Source organism: Mytilus galloprovincialis, chromosome 6 (genome assembly GCF_965363235.1).
Source record: "Mytilus galloprovincialis chromosome 6, xbMytGall1.hap1.1, whole genome shotgun sequence".
In the NCBI taxonomy this organism is placed as follows: domain Eukaryota; kingdom Metazoa; phylum Mollusca; class Bivalvia; order Mytilida; family Mytilidae; genus Mytilus; species Mytilus galloprovincialis.
The window spans coordinates 61,167,989-61,190,034 of NC_134843.1; the positions used below are offsets into that span (position 1 = coordinate 61,167,989).

At 31.6% G+C, this 22,046-nt stretch overlaps 1 protein-coding gene across 9 annotated transcripts in view; it reads left to right on the top strand.

Annotated features, from left to right (window-relative positions):
- LOC143080044 (GATOR2 complex protein WDR59-like) overlaps window positions 1-22,046 on the top strand; it is a 62,625-nt gene that overhangs the window by 18,199 nt on the left and 22,380 nt on the right. For all 9 annotated transcript variants that reach the window (XR_012979605.1, XR_012979606.1, XR_012979607.1 and 6 more), the window contains exons 9-21: window positions 1,443-1,520; window positions 1,763-1,922; window positions 2,223-2,302; window positions 5,063-5,284; window positions 5,893-6,054; window positions 12,962-13,051; window positions 13,317-13,482; window positions 14,072-14,132; window positions 14,951-15,086; window positions 16,485-16,636; window positions 17,475-17,556; window positions 17,917-18,029; window positions 20,489-20,630. Coding sequence is in view for 5 of the 9 variants with exons in the window: in XM_076255690.1 (XP_076111805.1) it covers window positions 1,443-1,520; window positions 1,763-1,922; window positions 2,223-2,302; window positions 5,063-5,284; window positions 5,893-6,054; window positions 12,962-13,051; window positions 13,317-13,482; window positions 14,072-14,132; window positions 14,951-15,086; window positions 16,485-16,636; window positions 17,475-17,556; window positions 17,917-18,029; window positions 20,489-20,630 (1,644 nt within the window). In the remaining 4 variants the exon portion in view is untranslated. The remainder of the gene's footprint in view (window positions 1-1,442; window positions 1,521-1,762; window positions 1,923-2,222; window positions 2,303-5,062; window positions 5,285-5,892; window positions 6,055-12,961; window positions 13,052-13,316; window positions 13,483-14,071; window positions 14,133-14,950; window positions 15,087-16,484; window positions 16,637-17,474; window positions 17,557-17,916; window positions 18,030-20,488; window positions 20,631-22,046) is intronic.

The window sequence follows — 22,046 nt, forward strand, 5'->3', positions numbered from 1 at the left end:
CTTCTTTGTTATATTAATCTAAAGATCTGTATACTTTTTGGTTTGATTCAAAATTTTATTTTAGTGATATTTAGTTTTTTGTAAAAAAAAACAGGGCGGGGGGGTTTCACATGTCCCGCCGTGTCTCAAAAACAATAAATGGTTATTGCTTAAGACTTTCTCAGAAACTATTGATGATTATTGCATAAAACTTCCACACAAGACGTCGGGCGTATCATGCGCTCATGGCGCAGCTGTTTATTTAACATCATTTCATGATTTTTATGATATTCTTGATGCTAATTCCTGTCTGTCCCACACATTAAGTGACGTAGGTATAAGTTAAAATGTATTTCAATTGGTGTAACAAACCATTACAGAAACCCAATATTTTACATTTTACCTGATACTTGATTTATTTTTAATTTTCTATCATCTATAGGGCTTCGATAAGTGCATGATAAACAGTTAAGATTAATTTTTTTGGCACTAATTGGTGGTGAGTGGTAGCATTCAGGTAGTGTTCCTTCTTCAAATATGATTTTGCATTAAAATAAGTATTAGATGGCCCAAGGTTTCTGTCCTTTGTGATTGGTTGTTAGGCAACTTTAAAAGAGAAAAAACTACATTGTAAAGAAATCATATAAAGAAAGTGGACAGCAAAAGATCATTAGAAAAATGGGGCCGATGTATAGTGTACATTTTAAATATGTACAAACCTATAGATAACTTAGCATACAATATTCCCTTGTATTGCAGTATCATGTATATTAATGGTTATTGCATTATCTTGTATATAAATTGTTATTGCACTATTGCAATATCATGTATATATAGACAATAATAGTACCTTGACTTGACATATCAACGATATAAGGATGAGGCTTAGAAACGGGGAAATGTAAAGCTGTGCCTGGACTATTATTGTCTTTATACTGCAATCTTAGAAAACCATTTTCAAGTGTTGTTTAGTGTGTTAATGTTATTTATTTGATTTAAATATTGGGGGAAATCTTCCTTTTAAAAGGCCTCATATCACACAGCCGGAGAAATATACAACATGGTGAAATGTACATCATTACCTGTTGAAAACCGCAATCAATGGTGAACGAATTTGTTTGTTTATAGACTGAAATATCAACAATAAACATAAAACATAATGATTTATGATTGCAAACAAAAAATATTAACACGTAAAATAAACAAGTGTGAGTCGTTAAAATGCATCGTTGTTTACATTGGAAGCAAGAACAGGTTGTAGAGGTCGTATGAATAAATAAATATAATTTCAACAATATCTATTTAAATATTCATGAGGAAAAGTGATATCAGGTCAGTGACTGTATATGACATAGAAATATACGGTCAACGCATTTTGACTGCTCAAATAGAACAAGTGCAGTATAATAATGGTTATTGCACTTTTGTTATATCATGAATAATATTTGTATGTATATTTTCAGTTTTGGGATACCTCAAACCCTCGTCAGAGTAAAGGTGTTATTACGTCTGGTTCTCCTGTATGGAGAGCTAGGTACACAGTAAGTCTTCTTTAAATCATAAGCTTTATCAATATTTTTAGGAGTAACTTATGTTTTATAATGAGAATTTTTTTTTATTATACACAATTTTTGTTGTGGAAATTTAATTATATTTTTTGTCCATTAATTTTGGATTTTCCATTTGCACACAATAAACAAAAATGAAAAGATGTTGTATGTCCCGTATTTTTTAAAACTTTTTTCTACATATATATAGTCAAAACAAAAATTTATTCTTGTAGCCATTTGGTCATGGACTAATAACAGCTGTTGTCCCCCAACTGAGAAGGGGAGAAAACTCTCTTTATTTGTGGAATCTTGAGAATTATGTAGCACCTGTACATCAATTTGTCGGCCATCAAGATGTTATTTTAGAATTTGAATGGAGAAAACAAGCAGAAGGTAATTTAATTTTATTAAAATTCATATTTATACAAACACTTCTTACAACACTCAAATTATTAAGTTGCCTTGAAGATTGACCTCAATTTTTTTTAATTATTGTTCAATGACCAAGAAATGGCCACTTCCTGATTCAATAATTCATGTAAAAAAAATATTTAATTGTTTTATTATTTTATGTTTTTTTTTCACAGATTTTGCTCTATTTCAATTATTGATTTTTTATTAAAACATATTGATTTATGATAATTTTACAAAGAGATTTAAAGAGTATTTGAGTGGTTTTTATTATTTGTAAAGGTCTCAAGGACTATCACCTTGTCACATGGTCTAAAGATCAAAGTTTACGGATATGGAAAATAGACCAACACTTACAAAAGGTAACTGTAATTCTATAAATGATTATTTAACAGATATTTTGTGTGGTTTTGCATAAAAATCTGGATACAAATAATACATTTAGAATTTTTAAATGTGAGTTATAACTTTTAAAATAATATAAATCATGTCAAATTTTTTGCAATGATATAAACCTCACATAACAGTTGAATTTATAAAGCAATAATTTGATTCCAAAATATAAGTGTGATTACTTTTTTGCTAGTTAAAAAAAAATCAAAAAACAAAAATAGCCAACTCAAAGGAAGATTTGAAATGGAAAGTCCCTTATCAAATGGCAGAATCAAAAGCTCAAACTCAACAAACGAATGGAAAGTCCCTTATCAAATGGCAGAATCAAAAGCTCAAACTCAACAAACGAATGGAAAGTCCCTTATCAAATGGCAGAATCAAAAGCTCAAACTCATCAAACGAATGGAAACAACTGTCATATAAAAAAGAAGATGTGGTATGATTACCAATGAGACAACTCTCCACAAGAGACCAAAATGACACATTTTAGTACACATAAATAAATAGAAATGGAAAAAAGGTCTCACATCGTATTTAATCTTTTGTCTTAATTTTAACATGATATCTTTGTGGTATCAATTGAAAAGGAAAAAATACTTATAATTACTGTGGACTTACTATTAATACTTGTATACTACTTTTGGGGAATTTTGGGGATACAAGTTAACTACAAAATAATTTTTATGAAGTACAAATTTTCTATTGGCTTGCATGCTGACTTTGGCAAAACCTTAAAATCAATTATCCATGAAAGTACACTTGTTCCTCAATCCCCACAAAATATACTGTAATATTGACTGCTACTGTAATTAGTCTTGTAAAGTCCGCACTGATATTACTCGATTTATTTCACTTGACTGGGCGGGGCTTAACCGGTTCGCTCATCATAAACCAGTCCATCTATAGATAGGTGTTTTAGGATAAACTCATCAATGAAGTGTCCAGTGATTCTTTTGTAAATTACTTTGATGACACTGATAGGTGATTAGAAATCAACAATAATAATAATGGCAATCATCCTTATCACACACTTCTTCAAATAGACTGTCCTAATGCAAATTAAAACGTAAGCTCCGCCCGATCAGTTGAAGTAACATTGGTAATACAACAGTTAGAAATAAACTATTAAGTATTTCGCGGTAGTGTCTTGCCATGGCTTTGTTTGGATTGTTTGTTTGCTTTTTGGCCTTGAATGTTTGTCCCTAATATTTTATCAACTGTGTATTTGCAATCAGGTATCGCAGATCAAATTTATTCGTTCATAGTGTGTTAATTTACGTTTTTTGATTGAGTTAAGCCTTTCAAATTGATATTTTATCTTGTGTTTTTCTATGTTATGATGTTATACTGTTGTTTCAGAAAAAGGGAGAAGGTTTGGTACCATTAAAACATTTAATCCCGCTGCAAATGTTTTTTGATTGAGTTAAGCCTTTCAAATTGATATTTTATCGTGTGTTTTTCTATGTTGTTTATACTATTGTTTCAGAAAAAAGGAGAAGGTTTGGTACCATTAAAACATTTAATCCCGCTGCAAATGTTTGCACCTGTCCTAAGTCAGGAATCTGATGTACAGTAGTTGTTGTTTGTTTATGTTATTTATACCTGTTTCTCCTTTTTATACTACTGCAAAAAAAATTTTGCGTCGTATAATGCTATCATATCGTTGTCTGAAGACGCTTTTAGTTTCTGAACAATAAATTTAGTTTAAGTAAATGGATCTCTATATGTTTTTCCCAGATGGTTCAATACCACTAAAGGAAGGTTGGGATTGATTTTTGGGGTTATGGTCCCAATAGTTAAGTAATTAGGGGCCAAAAAAGGGCCCAAAATGAGCATTTTGGCAGTTTTCAAACAATAACTTGTGTTTAAGTGTACGAATCTCTCTGAAATTATTCCACAAGTTTTCATACCATGAAGAGATGGTTAGTATTGACTAAGGGGGTTATGGCTAAAAATGTTTTGGAATTAGGCGCATAAAAGGGGGGAAACTAGGTTGTTCTGGTCAATGGACAATTAAGACAATTTAAAAGCAGTGTAAGGGAGGTAATTCAAAAACATTTAACATACACTGTTTGGTATGTTCAGATATTCCTCCCTTACACTTCTTGTAAATTATTTATAAAGGAATGTCAGGTTTTGGACTTATTGCAAAAAAGGGGGTGGTAGTAGTTTTCAATTTTTTTTTCCAAATTTCTCAAATTCCAAATTTTTGAAAAGTTTGAAGAAATCTTTAATTGCACAATTTTTCGCAATAGATTTGTAAGATCTTCACATTTGTTTTGTGTCAGAAACTCATATTATGTCAAAATTTTATCACAATCCAAATTCAGAGCTGTATAAGCTTGAATGTTGTGTCTGTACTTGACCCAATTGTTCAGGGTTCGACATCTGAGGTTGTCGTATAAAGCTGCGCCCTGCAAAGCACCTGGTTTATATAGATTAGACCGTTGGTTTTCTTGTTTGAATCGTTTTTCACAAGTAATTTTGGGGCCCTTTATAGCTTATTGTTCTGTGTGAGCCAAGACTCCGTGTTGAAGGCCGTGCATTGACCTATAATGGTTTTCTCTTTATTAAATTGTGACTTGGATGGAGAGTTGTCTCATTGGCACTCATACCACATCTTATATCTAAATATTGATATTGTTTAAAAAAATATCTTCTGATTACAATTATTTGTTTTGGTATTTTCTGAAACTGATATATATTATTATTTTCATCAAAATAACCAGTTATGTGGTCAAGATGTTGGTGAGATTAGTGATTCTTCAGAAAATGACAGTACATCATTACCGTATGAAACCAATGGATCCAGTCCTCCAACTAACCAAGAAATGGACTTCCAGAGACAGATGTCCGCCAGTCCTGAAGTATACCCTGGTCAGAAACCCAGAACGTTAGAACAGGAGTTTATGATGGTCAACGTAGCTATAGATAATGTTAGAGTTGACGAGGTAATTAAATAAACACACCATGGTTATCTTCCTATGGATGATAAAGAGTTTTTTGTAGGTGATTGTCTTGTCTATGAAGTAGGTAGTAAAAAAGTATAACAATAATAGCAAAATCCATGTCAATTAAGAAATTTTGAGTCCATTAAAACTGACTAAATCAAACCAATTACAAAACAACAGTCATATTTCTGACATAGTTCTGGCATATTTCTGACATAGTTCTGGCATATTTCTGACATAGTTCTGGCATATTTCTGACATAGTTCAGGCATATTTCTGACATAGTTCAGGCATATTTCTGACATAGTTCTGGCAAATTTTTGACATAGTTCAGTCATATTTCTGACATAGTTCAGGCATTTTTCAAACAAAATGGTGAGTTAAACCTGGTTTCATATCTAGTTAAACCTCACACTTAAATGCTGACCAAAACAGCCATTGATTATGTCTGCATTGGTTGGGGTATTTAGCTCAATAAATATACTTTTAGTCACAAGCTTATTAGGTCTTTACATAAAAATGTCATTTAGAGAAATATTAAAGGAGGATGCTGTCTTAACAAAAATACATTGACAGTTGTGGTTACATTATGTGATTTTTATTTTCAGCTGGATGTCAGTACTAGAACCTGTAAAGTAACCGGGATGATTGGGAATAACAGTCTCAAGCTTGTCATTTCATTCCCCAATCATTATCCCATTCATGGCATGCCTTTATTTGAATTCACAGACATATTGGTGGATAACAATGTCATGCTCAGATTGTTGAAGGTACTTATTAATTTACTGAGAGCTGTATTTAGAATTACACTGACATTTTTAAATTGGGTAGGTACGTTTGCGATTTTGAATGTAGGACAGAAAGTCACAGGACAAAAAGTCACAGGACAGAAAGTCACAGGACAAAAAGTCACGGACAAAAAGTCACAGGACAAAAAGTCACAATTCATTTTTAGCTCACCTGGCCCGAAGGGCCAAGTGAGCTTTTCCCATCACTTGGCGTCCGGCGTCCGTCGTCGTCCGTCGTCGTTAACTTTTACAAAAATCTTCTCCTCTGAAACTACTGGGCCAAATTAAACCAAACTTGGCCACAATCATCATTGGGGTATCTAGTTTAAAAAATGTGTGGCGTGACCCGGCCAACCAACCAAGATGGCCGCCATGGCTAAAAATAGAACATATGGGTAAAATGCAGTTTTTGGCTTATAACTCAAAAACCAAAGCATTTAGAGCAAATCTGACATGGGGTAAAATTGTTGATCAGGTCAAGATCTATCTGCCCTCAAATTTTCAGATGAATCCGACAACACGTTATTGGGTTGCTGCCCCTGAACTGGTAATTTTAGGGAATTTTTGCTGTTTTTGGCTATTATCTTGAATATTATTATAGATAGAGATAAACTGTAAACAGCAATAATGTTCAGCAAAGTAAGATTTACAAATAAGTCAACATGACCAAAATGGTCAGTTGACCCCTTTAGGAGTTATTGACCTTTATAGTCAATTTTTAACCATTTTTCGTAAATCTTAGTAATCTTTTACAAAAATCTTCTCCTCTGAAACTACTGGGCCAAATTAATCCAAACTTGGTCACAATCATCTTTGGGATATCTAGTTTAAAAAATGTGTGGCGTGACCCGGCCAACCAACCAAGATGGCCGCCATGGCTAAAAATAGAACATATGGGTAAAATGCAGTTTTTGGCTTATAACTCAAAAACCAAAGCATTTAGAGCAAATCTGACATGCGGTAAAAGTGTTTATCAGGTCAAGATCTATCTGTCCTGAAATTTTCAGATGAATCGGACAACCTGTTGTTGAGTTGCTGCCCCTGAATTGGTAATTTTAAGGAAATTTTGCTGTTTTTGGTTATTATCTTGAATATTATTATAGATAGAGATAAACTGTAAACAGCAATAATGTTCAGCAAAGTAAGATTTACAAATAAGTCAGCATGACCCCAAAATGGTCAGTTGACCCCTGAAGGAGTTATTGCCCTTTATAGTCGTAAATCTTAGTAATCTTTTACAAAAATCTTCTTCTCTGAAACTACTGGGCAAAATTAAACTAAACTTTGCCACAATCATCATTGGGGTAATTTGTTTAAAAAATGTGTGGCGTGACCTGGCCAATCAACCAAAATGGCTGCCACGGCTAATAATAGAACATAGGGGTAAAATGCAGTTTTTGGCTTATAACTCAAAAACCGAAGCATTAAGAGAAAATCTGACAGGGTTTAATTGTTTATCAGGTCAAGATCTATCTGCCCTGATGTTTTCATATGGATCGGACAACCCGTTGTTAGGTTACTGTCCTGAATTGGTAATTTTAAGGAAATTTTGCCGTTTTTTGTTATTATCTTGAATATTATTATAGATAGAGATAAACTGTATACATCAATAACGTTCAGGAAAATAAGATCTACAAATAAGTTTACATGACCAAAATAGTCAATTGACCCCTTAAGGAGTTATTGCCCTTTATAGTTAATTTTTAACATTTTTCATAAATTTTTGTAAATTTGTAGAAAATATTTTCCACTGTAATTACTGGGCCAAGTTCATTATAGACAGAGATAATTGTAGCAACAAGAATGTTCAGTAAAGTAAGATCTACAAACACATCACTATCACCAAAACACAATTATGTCATGAATTTATCCGTGTCCATTATTTAATATGCACAAGACCAAGGTGAGCGACACAGGCTCTTTAGAGCCTCTAGTTTTCATTAAATAAAAGACGTTTATTTCTACAAAAATATTTTTGTATTTCTTTTGAACTATTGTAAAAAGTCTAACTTTGTAAACAAAATTTATCAAATAAATATCAAAGTAAATCAAATGATTGTTTAAAAAAAAAAAACAAAAAAAACAAAATGTCAAAGTGGCTTGGCACTTTAATGGCTTCATTGTGCCAATATATCTTTCTTTTGCATGATTAAAATTAAATAAATCTTCATTTATCAAGTATAATGACACATTTCCTGAACTTTAATATGAATATATGTATTAAAAAGTAAATATTTCAAGATATTTCTCTTATATATTCTAACAATTGTCAACATATTATTTGTGACTTTTTGTCCTACCAAACTTGTGACTTTTTGTCCTGTGACTTTCTGTCTGTTTACCGCGATTTTTGTCGAGCCTGCAACTTTTGTTGCAGAAAGCTCGACATAGGGATAGTAATCCGGCGGCGGCTACGGCGGCGGCGTTAGCTAACTTCTTAAAAGGTTTATATTTTAGAAGGTGAAAGACCTGGATGCTTCATACTTTGTATATAGATGCCTCATGTTACGAAGTTTCCGTCAGTCACATGTCCAATGTCCTTGACCTCATTTTCATGGTTCAGTGACCACTTGAAAAAAAAGTTCAGAATTTTTATACGACCGCAAAATTTGAAAAATTTTTCGTCGTATATTGCTATCACGTTGGCGTCGGCGTCGTCGTCGTTGTCGTCGTCGTCGTCGTCGTCGTCGTCCGAATACTTTTAGTTTTCGCACTCTAACTTTAGTAAAAGTGAATGGAAATCTATGAAATTTTAACACAAGGTTTATTACCACAAAAGGAAGGTTGGTATTGATTTTGGGAGTTTTGGTCCTAACATTTTAGGAATTAGGGGCCAAAAAGGGCCCAAATAAGCATTTTCTTGGTTTTCGCACTATAACTTTAGTTTAAGTTAATAGAAATCTATGAAATTTTGACACAAGGTTTATGACCACAAAAGAACGGTTGGGATTGATTTTGGGAGTTATGGTTTCAACAGTTTAGGAATTAGGGGCCAAAAAAGGGCCCAAATAAGCATTATTCTTGGTTTTCGCACAATAACTTTAGTTTAAGTAAATAGAAATCAATGAAATTTAAACACAATGTTAATGACTACAAAAGGAAGGTTGGTATTGATTTTGGGAGTTTAGGTCCCAACAGTTTAGGAATTAGGGGCCAAAAAGGGACCCAAATAAGCATTTTTCTTGGTTTTCGCACCATAACGTTAGTATAAGTAAATAGAAATCTATGAAATTTAAACACAAGGTTTATGACCATAAAAGGAAGGTAAGTATTGATTTTGGGAGTTTTGGTCCCAACAGAATAAGGGGCCCAAAGGGTCCAAAATTAAACTTTGTTTGATTTCATCAAAATTGAATAATTGGGGTTCTTTGATATGCCGAATCTAACTGTCATGACTGTGTATGTAGATTCTTAACTTTTGGTCCCGTTTTCAAATTGGTCTACATTAAGGTCCAAAGGGTCCAAAATTAAACTTAGTTTGATTTTGACAAAAAATGAATCAGTTAGGTTCTTTGATATGCTGAATCTAAAAATGTACTTAGATTCTTGATTATTGGCCCAGTTTTCAAGTTGGTCCAAATCGGGGTCCAAAATTAAACTTTGTTTGATTTCATCAAAAATTGAATAAATGGGGTTCTTTGATATACCAAATCTAACTGTATATGTAGATTCTTAATTTTTGGTCCAGTTTTCAAATTGGTCTACATTAAGGTCCAAAGGGTCCAAAATTAAACTAAGTTTGATTTTAACAAAAATTAAATTCTTGGGCTTATTTGATATGCTTTATCTAAATATGTACTTTGATTTTTAGATTATGGGCCCAGTTTTCAAGTTGGTCCAAATCAGGATTCCATATCAAGTATTGTGCAATAGCAAGAAATTTTCAATTGCACAGTATTGCACAATAGCAAGAAATATCTAATTGCACAATATTGTGCAATAGCAATTAATTTTCAATTGGAGTTATCTTTCTTTGTATAGAATAGTAGTTGATAATATATGTTGGAAATTTGCCAGACATGACTATGATGTCATTTTCTATTTTTATTTGCCAATAACTTTATGTAAATAACTTCATTGGAAATTTGCCAATATAAAATGTTGCTGATGAAGTTTTTTTTATTGTTTTATACAATAAACAATGTATATTCACTTTTACTACCAACCAATCTTTACCATTCAGTGATAACAAGCACTTTATTTTACATTTTAATATTTTATGATGTATTTAAAAGAGTAGTTATTGTTGCAAACTTCATTAAAAATTTGAATTGATATCAGTTTTGGAAAAAGAGAAACGGGGATGTGAAAAAAAAGGGGGGGGGGGTTTAAATTTTTCTCATTTCAGATTTCATAAATAAAAAGAAAATTTCTTCAAACATTTTTTTGAGAGGATTAATATTCAACAGCATAGTGAATTGCTCAAAGGCAAAAAAAAACTTTTAAGTTCATTAGACCACATTCATTCTGTGTCAGAAACCTATGCTGTGTCAACTATTTAATTTTAGATTTAAAAAGTTTGAAGAAGAAATCTTTAATTGATTTGCAAAATCTTGACATTTGTTTTGTGTAAAAAAAACCCATGTAATGTCAAAAATTCAGGGGTTTCATTATCTTTCATGTTGACTGGTACTTTCCACGTTTCTAGGTGGTACTTTTCAATTTATTCCATGAATATCTTATATAAAAAATCCTACATTTAGGCGGTACTTGTCAATGGCATAGGAGGGTAAAAGTACCGGGTACCGCCTCCTAATGAATGGCCTGAAAATTTGATCACAATCCAAATCAGAGCTGTATCACGCATGAATGTTTTGTCCATACTTGCCCCAACTGTTCAGGGTTCGACCTCTGCGGTCGTATAAAGCTGCGCCCTGCGGAGCACCTGGTTGTAATGTTGAATTCTCTCTTATTATAAGTAATAGGATAACTATATTTGGTATGTGCGTACCTTGCAAGGTCCTCATGCCCGTCAGACAGTTTTCACTTGACCTCGACCTCATTTCATGGATCAGTGAACAAGGTTAAGTTTTGGTGGTCAGGTCCATATCTCAGATACTACTGTGGATTCATTTATTTTCGTGGGTATCAATTTTCGTGGATAGAGAAAAAAGACGTTTCGTGGTATACGTAAATTCGTGGATCGCTGATTACAACAACAAAAAATTAGATACGTAATTCGTGGATTTCTTTTTGATTTAGGAGATCATATAACCTCCTTGGTTTGATCAATAATAAAACAAAACAAAAAAGAAGAAATTCATTGAAAAAGCTCGCTTGGTCATTCTAGGTTAAAGTGTTCATTGATAACTTCGATTACAATAATGGACAGAGACAACTAATTATTTGTTTGTTTTACAATTTATAAATTCTTGTCTGAATTCTATAAAATCACGATATAATAAACAGTGATATAAGTATAAGGTGTGAAAATAAATGTTCCTGTCATAAAAAATATTACCTACGGGCAATATCCCCGTACTTAATCCTATTGATGTTTAATCACTGGTAAACCAAACTATGACACGGTAATTAACAACTTGCAGTTATTTTCCATGAACAGTTTTAATCAATTTTAAAAAGTAAATTATCACTGATATTAGATATATTTATTATAGATTTAATCAAAATACTTGTATCTTCTTTCAATAAAAAAACACGTGTTATGTTACAATGTTTATCACTAGTCAACACTATACTAGAACTGCATAACATAACCGGAAATAAACATCCAACCCAATACACATTTCTCGGGATTATTCTTCGTTGAATTCTTAAATTCGTGGTTCTCTGTTACCCACGAAATCCACGAAAATTGGTATACCACGAATAAAAATGAATCCACAGTATAAGCAATAGGGCTAGTATATTTGGTGTATGGAAGGACTGGAAGGTGTACATGTCTAACTGGCAGGTGTCATCTGACCTTGACCTCATTTTCATGGTTCAGTGGTTATAGTTAAGTTTTTGTGTTTTGGTCTGTTTTTCTCATACTTTATGCAATAGGTCTACTATATTTGTTGTATGGAATGATTGTAAGGTGTGCATGTCTAGCGAGCAGATGTCATCTGACCTTGACCTCATTTTCATGGTTCAGTGGTCAAAGTTAAGTTTTTAAGTTTTGGTCTTTTTATCTAATATTATATGCCAAAGGTCAGCTATATTTGGTGTATGGAAATATATTATGATCTATATGTCAGTCCCGCAGGTTTATTTTACCATGACCTCAATTACACAGTTCATTGCACAGTGTTAAGTTTTTGTGTTTGGTCTATTTTTCTTAAACTATAAATAATAGGTCAACTATATTTGTTGTATGGAAGCTTTGTTAGCTGTACATGTCTGCCTGGCATGGTTCATCTGACCTTGACCTCATTTTCATGGTTCATTGGTCTTTGTTTAGCTATCTTGGTTAATGTTAAGTTTATGTGACAGTTGTAATAAAGCTTTATACTTAGGACTTTCAACATAATATCAATGATTAGTAAAGAAGGCGAGACATTTCAGTGTGTGCACTCTTGTTGTGGAAAGGTCAGATGTTTGCATGTATAGACATGTATATTTATAATCCAAATCTGGTCTATTTATAACAAGCTGTTACCCAATTTATTCCCAAAATGAACATGTTCAATTTGAAAAATGATGATACACAGTTGTGAATCTTTAAAGGTCAATTATTTAAACGCTGTGAATGGCAAAGTTGCAGGCAACAGTGAAAAAATATAACTTAATTATGTCTACTGCTCCCTTATACATACATTTTTTATGGTTTGTTAGTATAAAATAACTATAAATTGAATGAAATGAATGTGTGCATATAATTTTGTGACTGTATAGCTAGAAAAAAAAATTGAAGGGAGTTGTTATAAATAGAACTGGTTTAATTTAGGTATTGAAAGATACAGCAAACAGACATGCCAGAAGGAATTGTCTGGAACCATTACTGAGACAGTTTTCGACCACACTAGATTCATTGTCAGTAAGTATTTATTAGAAATATAGTTTCAGGGATAAATTACACCTAATTTTCCTACCGAAAGGCTTCTTCCACCATTAAAAATAGGAAAACACTGTAGAGTTTCATTATAACGTTGACTTTGGAGAAATTATATGTTTGTGAGCTACAGTTCATCCAGTTTTCTGACTATGACCTCAGATAGACTGTTTATTAGGTACAATATGTTTAAAATAACCATCATCTTAGAAATGTATAATATTTTTGTTGCTAATCACTTCATTTACAGTTTCAGACAGAAGAAAGAATAACACCGGATACAGAAAATTTGCCAGCATTTTCTCCTTTCTATTTACCTTATTCCCGAGGAGATATACCTTTTGTCAAGTTTGGATCCAGACTGGATTCTCATATTCCGTTTCCTAGAACTAGCGGTGCAAGATTTTGCTCTGCAGGTATTTTAATGTTATAAATAAAAAAAATATATATAAAGTGTTATTGAAGTGATAAGATTGAGAATGGAAATGGGGACTATGTCACAGAGACAACAACCCCACCAACGAGTTGAGCCTAGTTGTATTTTTTATATCAATAAAGTTTTCCATTATGATAGATGCTAAATATATAAATTAGAGTTTTTCTGAAAGCCTTAAACTTATATAATATAATGATAGTAATTTTTCCCCATCTTTTTGTAGAACTTCCATATGTGTATTTTTATTGCCAAGGTTAGCTTTTTATTTGTCTATCAATGGCATTCTTTAGTTTTAACCTTGCTTTGTTAATTTATATAAAAGCAGGTGTGAGGTATATGTAAATGAGACAGCAACCCAACCACAAAACACATAAAAGGCAGCCAAAGGGCAACATATTTCTAGCATTATGCACAAAATTATATTTCAGTAAAGATCACATAATTAGATTGTTAGAATATATGTATCGTTCACCAATCACAGTGTGAAATATTTGCCACTGAACATTAGGCAAAGTTTAATCAGTCAATACTTTCAGACAGCATTAAACTTGTTATTAATGTTTTTATAGGTTATTTAGTTACATTTGGAAGATCAAAAGAGGCACAGAAAGGTTCAGATTATACACCAAAGTAAGTTACTGTTTCATTTTTTTTCTCATTTTTTTTCATTAAAACAAAATTTTATTAACATGTTTACATTTGTTAAAAGATACATCGAATACCGGTACCTTACCCCGGCCTCGTTATCATTAGTATAGAACATCTATTATGGTTAATTATGTTAATACACAAATTCCGATATAATTCATGGTTTCACTTGAATAATTTTTTTATACTAGTTTCTTTGTTTACTGTTTGGTTCATGTGTAGGGTCTATTCTTATTATTATCCAAAAGTGTTCATATGTAGGGTCCATTCTTATTATAGTCCAAAAGTTTTGAAGTGTAAAAGTGTTCATGTGTAGGGTCCATTCTTGTTATAGTCAAAAAGTGTTCATATGTAGGGTCCATTCTTATTATAGTCCAAAAGTTTTGAAGTGTAAAAGTGTTCATGTGTAGGGTCCATTCTTGTTATAGTCAAAAAGTAGAATTACAAGACAAAGTTTTAATTATTTAGATATGCATAAGTATTCATTATAGTTATTTCAGCCTATGAAAAAAATAATTTTGAAGAAGTTGACTCCACTTAATTGCATGATCCTTTTATTTGTATAAAAAACTTTTTTTTTATTTACATTTATTGAAACAACTAAAAAATATTTATTTACATTTATTGAAACAACTAAAAAATATTTATTTACAATTATCCTATTAATAAAATGAAAAAGATGAAGAACATAACAGTTTTGAGCCTGACAGTTTTCTTTAGATACATCTTTGTCATTTTAGAGGTAAATATTTACTATTAATGTGTCTTTTACTGACTGCTGATCTAAATTAAATTTTCAGGGCAATGTCTGACTTGAACAGTCTAGTTCAGAAAAACAAGATGCGTCCACATCAGACAGTTCCATTCAACTTTGCTGCCTATTCCCGCAGTCCTCCAACAGCTCAACCTGATATAACTATAGCTACATATTACTATGTTAGTATATGTATATAGATAAGATTACTGTATATTCAGAAATTATTGAGTAAAATTGAGAATGGAAATAGGGATATGTGAGATAGCAACCTGACCAAAATCCGATCAGAAATTGTTGAGTGTATTTATTGTTGCAAATTTTTGTACAATGGACAAAAATTCTAGATTTATTATTGGAATTTCAGGAAAATCTACATACAGATATCCCAATGCAAGTTCTTTTTTCAAAACTCACCCAGTTGCATTATTCACATTAAAGTCATATGAAACCTCAAATTAAAAAAAACATATGCATATGTTTTTTATAACTAAATGGATAGTTTTCATTATACAACTTATGTTCATATTCTTTTTTCTGAGGAAAATTCTTTAATTTGACCACATTAAGAAGTTTGCTTATTTTTAATTGCTTGCTTCCAGGAAGCAATTCGCCGACATATTTTCTGTATGCATAGTGACCTGAGCGTGACCCTCCTTGTAAAAATCCGGTGATCGCAATACGCATGGATCTGTCATTAAAATAAACAATAATCTGATTATACATGATAAACACGTGCTCAATACCCATACTTTTTGTTATTTGTTTACTATAAGGTGACAATCGTTAAACTTCAGCTTCAAAACACGGCATTTAATGAGCTGCCATATTTATTAAATCATAACAGACAGAGAGAAAAAAAATTGACGATTATAATATATGATGCATTTGCGTAAAAAAGGATAAAATCATGCAGAGGACTAAGTTTATGATATATACATGCATTGGTTCAAAAATTGGATAAACATTATTTTCACCACTCACTCGTTTCTTATGACTTTAATACAAAACTTGGCAATTATTTCTGAAGTTACAATACTTTTTTTACTTATGAACAGCAGTATATTCATTATAATTGATGTAAGATGTTGATGATGCTGTCGATTCATTATCACTTGTTGGGAACCAATATTCATGAAAATCTTTGATTTTGGTGTACCACAACTTTATATGTTCAAAGAAATATTAATTTACTATAGACAAAAATAGAGTATCCACAAATATGACAATTTCTCTTCAAACTATAAAAATTGGTACGCATAAAAATGAATTCACAATAGGTACGCATAAAAATGAATTCACAATAATTTATTTTTTCAATTTGTAATTTTTTAACCCTTTTACAAGGAAAATGATAACTTGTTGTCTAATAAAGCTATCATTTCATCTCAATTTTTATGCCCAACCTACGATAGTAGAGGGGCATTATGTTTTCTGGTCTGTGCCTCCGTTCGTCCGTCCGGTTAAAGTTTTTGTTTTTAAATGCGTTATACATTAATGAAATTTTTTTTGGACATTTTTGACTATTCATTACATACTTATTTTAATTCTGATGTCTTGGTTGTACATTATCATTGAAGAAAAGTGGTCCAAAGAAGAATAGAGCCTCAGGAAAGCGGTACAGTGCCGATGTAAGAGAAGCAGAAACCAAGAAACCAAATATTGCTCCTGTTAAAATCTATGACAGTAGTAGACTTTTAGCATTGCATAAAATTCTGGGAGAACATTACATGTAAGTTTAGTCCTATTATTAATTATGTCCATTCCTGAAATCATTCTTAAATTCACCCACCTCAATATATATATAGTAATACCTTCATATTTTCTCACTGCGTTGAAGACCCATTGGTGGCCTGTGGCTGTTTCTGCTCTTTGGGCGGGTTGTTGTCTCTTTGACACAAATATTCTACATTTCCATTTACAATTTTAAAGTGTGGTTTGACAACTATAATTCTATATTGTATGAATTATTCGGCAAATTGAATTCTCAAAATTGACAATCAGCATTTCTGTCATTAGGAAATTGTCATTAAGTACCTACAGAACAACCATTATTTCTAGTTTATCCTGCACAATGACGATCACTAAGACGCTTGATGAACGTAAATAGTGCAGGGATACAGGCGACCCCCTCTATCTGGTAAATGACATAAAGGCGCGTATAATTGACGAGTTTTTTCCGGTGACGGATGAACTCAAAAGTGGTCTATTCATTTGTGTGCTTGTCTTTTGAAAATACAAGTACCAAGTCCGAAATTATACACTATTGATAATTTGTAAAAGAGGAACGAAAGATACCAGAGGGACAGTCAAACTCATAAATCGAAAATAAACTGACAACACCATGGCTAATAATGAAAAGGACAAACAGACAAACAATAGTACACATGACACAACATAGAAAACTGAAGAATAAACAACATGAACCCCACCAAAACTAGGGGTTGAAATAAAAAAAAATTCTTCTATGGTTTCTGCTTATATAATTAAAATTAGGATAGGAAGGTTGGTCCTTTATGTAGACATGAGTTTTAATATACTTTATTATATTTACCTATTTTGTTTTACAGAATTAAGCAGTCAGATATATCTACAATGTGTAAACACAATACTAGTGTAGCTGCCACTGTTGGTAGGAAAGATCTGGTGCAGGTAAAATTTTCTGCAATGAATAATGATGATAATCTTAAAAAAATGCCTAATACAGTTCTTATTGTATTGAATTTGTAAATAGTATAAACTTTAATGCATTGAACAAAAATTGTTTTGTCATTTTGAATAGAAAGACAGGAGTAGAAGAAACTAAAGTTACTGATATAAGTGAGATTGTAATAAAAAATAATTTTGCAAAAGAAAAAAACATTGAAACTAAAGTTGTAAATTGTAATAAAAAATAATTTTTGCAAAGAAAAATACATTTTCTCTCTGTTATTTTTGCAAATTGTTTGTTTTCTTAAATATTAAAGAGGTAAGTTGTTACCTTGCTTATATTGATGGTGTATTTATTTCTAGCTGTGGTCATTGGTGGCACTAACTGCTGATAAAAGACTTCAGTGCTCTGAAGACCCAGACGAGGGACCTCCCTGGGGTCGACATCCTTTTGGTAGAAATCTGATGCAATCATTGTAAGTAATAATTGTTGTGAGGTTTGTAGATTGCATTTCTGTAAATATAGATAATGCATTTTCCCATAGAAACCCTTCTTATGGTGAGAATTGTGCCAATTTTACTATGAAGCTCCCCAAGAGAGGTGTAGTTTGTAAAACTGTTGTATTTACAAGTGCAACCTTGTACATTCTTTTACTATATTCAGCTTGAAGATGAAAATCTATACAAGAGTTATTTATTTCTAGACACTTATATTTTTGTTGGATTTATAGATTCTGACATATTGCCTACTTTGAAGATGAACATATTTATCAGGAATTATCTATATATTATATATTTTGCTTGTAAAAATAAAAATGTGGAAATGTAAATACATGTCACTTAATAAAATCTTGTGCTCATTAGTAAAAAAATTTCAATCCCTAAATTCACACAAATGTAATGTATCATTTCCTCCACTTTTCGCTGAGTAGCTTCACTTAAAGTCTTTTTGACAGAAATGCTGCTGATTTAGATAAGTTTAAACTTAAAATTATATAGGTGAGAGATACAACACTCCCCCTCGATAACACTTTTTAGCTCACCTGGCCTAAAAGGCCATGTGAGCTTTTCTCATCACTTGGCGTCCGTCGTCGTCGTCATCGACGTCGTTAACAATTTTTCAAACATCTTCTCCTCTGAAACTACTGAATGGATTTGAATGAAACTTAGCATGATTGTTCCTTAGATTATCCTGCACAAAGTGTGTGCTACGATTTTTGATCCGTCAAAAAACATGGCCGCCGTTACTTAAAATAGAACATAGGGGTCAAATGCAGTTTTTGGCTTATATCTCAAAAACGAAAGCATTTAGAGCAAATCTGACAGGGGTAAAAATGTTCATTAGGTCAAGATCTATCAGCCCTGAAATTTTCAGATGAATCAAACAAACCATTGTTGGGTTGCTGACACTTAATTTGTAATTTTAAGGAAATTTTGCAGTTTTTGGTCATTATCTTGAATATTATTATAGATAAAGATAAACTGTAAACAGCAAAAATGATCAGCAAAGTAAGATCTACAAATAAGTTAATATGACCAAAATTGTCAATTGACCCCTTAAGGGGTTATTGTCCTTTAATGACAATTTTTCACAATTTGTTCATCACATTTGCTAACTTTAAAAAATCTTCTCCTCTGAAACTACTGAATGGATTTGGATGAAACTTAGCATGATTGTTCCTTAGATTATCCTGCACAAAGTGTGTGCTTCGATTTTTGATCCGTCAAAAAACATGGCCGCTGTTACTTAAAATAGAACATAGGGGTCAAATGCAGTTTTTGGCTTATATCTCAAAAACGAAAGCATTTAGAGCAAATCTGACTGGGGTAAAAATGTTCATTAGGTCAAGATCTATCAGCCCTGAAATTTTCAGATGAATCAAACAAACCATTGTTGGGTTGCTGCCACTTAATTGGTAATTTTAAGGAAATTTTGCAGTTTTTGGTCATTATCTTGAATATTATTATAGATAAAGATAAACTGTAAACAGCAAAAATGATCAGCAAAGTAAGATCTACAAATAAGTTAATATGACCAAAATTGTCAATTGACCCCTTAAGGGGTTATTGTCCTTTAATGACAATTTTTCACAATTTGTTCATCATATTTGCTAACTTTAAAAAATCTTCTCCTCTAAAACTACTAAACCAAATTCAACCAAACTTCAACTGAATGATCAGTAGGGTGTATAAAATAAAGTTTGTGCTTTATTTTTTATTTCGTCAAAAAACATGGCCGTCATGGCTAAAAATAGAACACAGGGTAAAATGCAGTTTTTGGCTTATATCTCAAAAACTCCAGCATTTAGAGCAAATAAGACAAGAAGTTAAAGTATTTATTAGGTCAAGGTCTACCTGTCCTGAAATTTTCAGCCGAATTGGGTAACTGGTTTTTCAGGTATAATGCCCCTGAATTGATGATTTTAAAGAAATTTTGCATTGTTTGGTTATTATCTTGAATATTATTATAGATACAGATAAACTGTTAATAGCAAAAATGTTAAGCAAAGTAAGATCTACAAATAAGTCAATTTGACCAAAATTGTCAATTGACCCCTTAAGGAGTTATTGCCCTTTAAAGACTTTTTTCACAATTTGTTCATCATGTTGACTTACTTTAAAAAATCTTCTCCTTTGAAACTGCTGTATCAATTTCAGCCAAACTTAGGCTAAATGAGTTTCAGAGTATCTAGTATAAATTTTATATTTCATTTCCTTGTATGTCAGAAACATAGCTCCTATGGCTAAAATAGAATATAGGAGAAAATGATTTTTTTTTTGCTTTTGAAGAAAATAGGACGATTCAAAGAACATTTAAATAAATTGAAAAGCCAAAAGAATCATTGATAAGAGATTTAACCAAAAAATTAAGGTGAGCGATTCAGGCTCTTGAGAGCCTCTTGTCTAATGATGCTGTTTGTTTTAATTTTCATAGAATGGAATATTATATAAAACTGAGAGATGTACAGACATTAGCAATGTTATGTTGTGTGTTCTGGAATGGTCAGGAGTTGATGGCGCCACCTCCACCCAAACCCCAGCAGTCGATATCAGTAGAATATTCAACACCACCAAATGTAAGATCAAAATTTCCTACCATTTAAATATTGTATCATCATTATGAAAATAATAGTTGTACATGTATATGGATGTTTTAAAGTCATAACTTAGAATACTGTGGATTCAACTAATTTTAGTAGGTACCTTTTTTAGTGGATTTAAAAAAAATTATAAAAATTTGATTTTGTGGATTTTAAAAAAAATTATAAAAATTTGATTTTGTGGATTTCAAAAATTCTGCAACAATACTGTAGGATCATTTTAATTCTTGGTCTACAAAATACTCTTGAAATACACAAAAATGAGTACTTTGCAAATAATTATGAATCCACAGTTTTAGAAAATAGTATTTATGCTGGTGGATCAGAATAAGAAATCACAGAAAACAGAAAAAAACAAGTTTGCCGTCTTTTAAGGAGAGATAAATGAAAATTAAATTCCCAGAATTTGATGAAGAATTAGTCAACTATTCCAGAATGATTGCAGAATTTCAAATGAATATATGCAGATTAAGCTTGTATTTTTCTGTTTTCCAATACAAAATACATGTGAAAGTATTGTCAGTGTCTTAGACAATGTTATTCTTTTTAGACCTGTCTATAAGACATGAATAATATCTATCTAAAACATGCCTAAGATACAAATTATGTTTTTCTTTGAGAAATGTTTAAAGACATTAAATTAAGTCTTTAATTAGCACATGTTTAAAGACATAAATAACTTTTTTTATATAAGACATGTCTTTAAGACAAGAATTTATCCCAAGATGTCTTAAGACACTGATGATAATTCAGTATGTAATACTATTACAGTGATACCATTTCATGACAATTTGGAACTTATACATGAATGCACATCTAAAGCTATATATTGGAGCCAGTGTCAATTTGATAGGAATATTATATACTTGTTTACTTATTGTATTTTAAAATTCACCATTTTGGAATCAAATGAATTGTGGATATTATTTTCAAAAGTATGCCAGAACATATTGATTGGTTTAGAATATTCTCAATAACTTACTTCTGAAGTCAATAATAAATTATAATGTTTTTTTTTGGGTAAAGATTGCATGAAATAAAATCAAATGTTCAATACATTGCAATGTTTAATTTTTAGTTCCTGTTGAAAAAAGGAAACTAATTTTTACCCTGAAGACTAGGACTTTGATATTTAAAGTAATTTTTATGAAATTGCCGTGGGTCTTTATAAATTCTTTAATGGTGAATTTTTATAAGTTACTGTAAAAGTATTAATGTTTAAAGAGTTCTAATTTTCAAACCCACATAGACGTGAAAATAACACCACAAAAAGAGATGTAAACAAAGCACATGACTTTTAAGTAACCATGAATTTCTCCTGTGACTAATGAAATCACGAAAAAATGGATGGAATAAAATTGATACTTTTACTACAGTATCTTGTAAATTTAG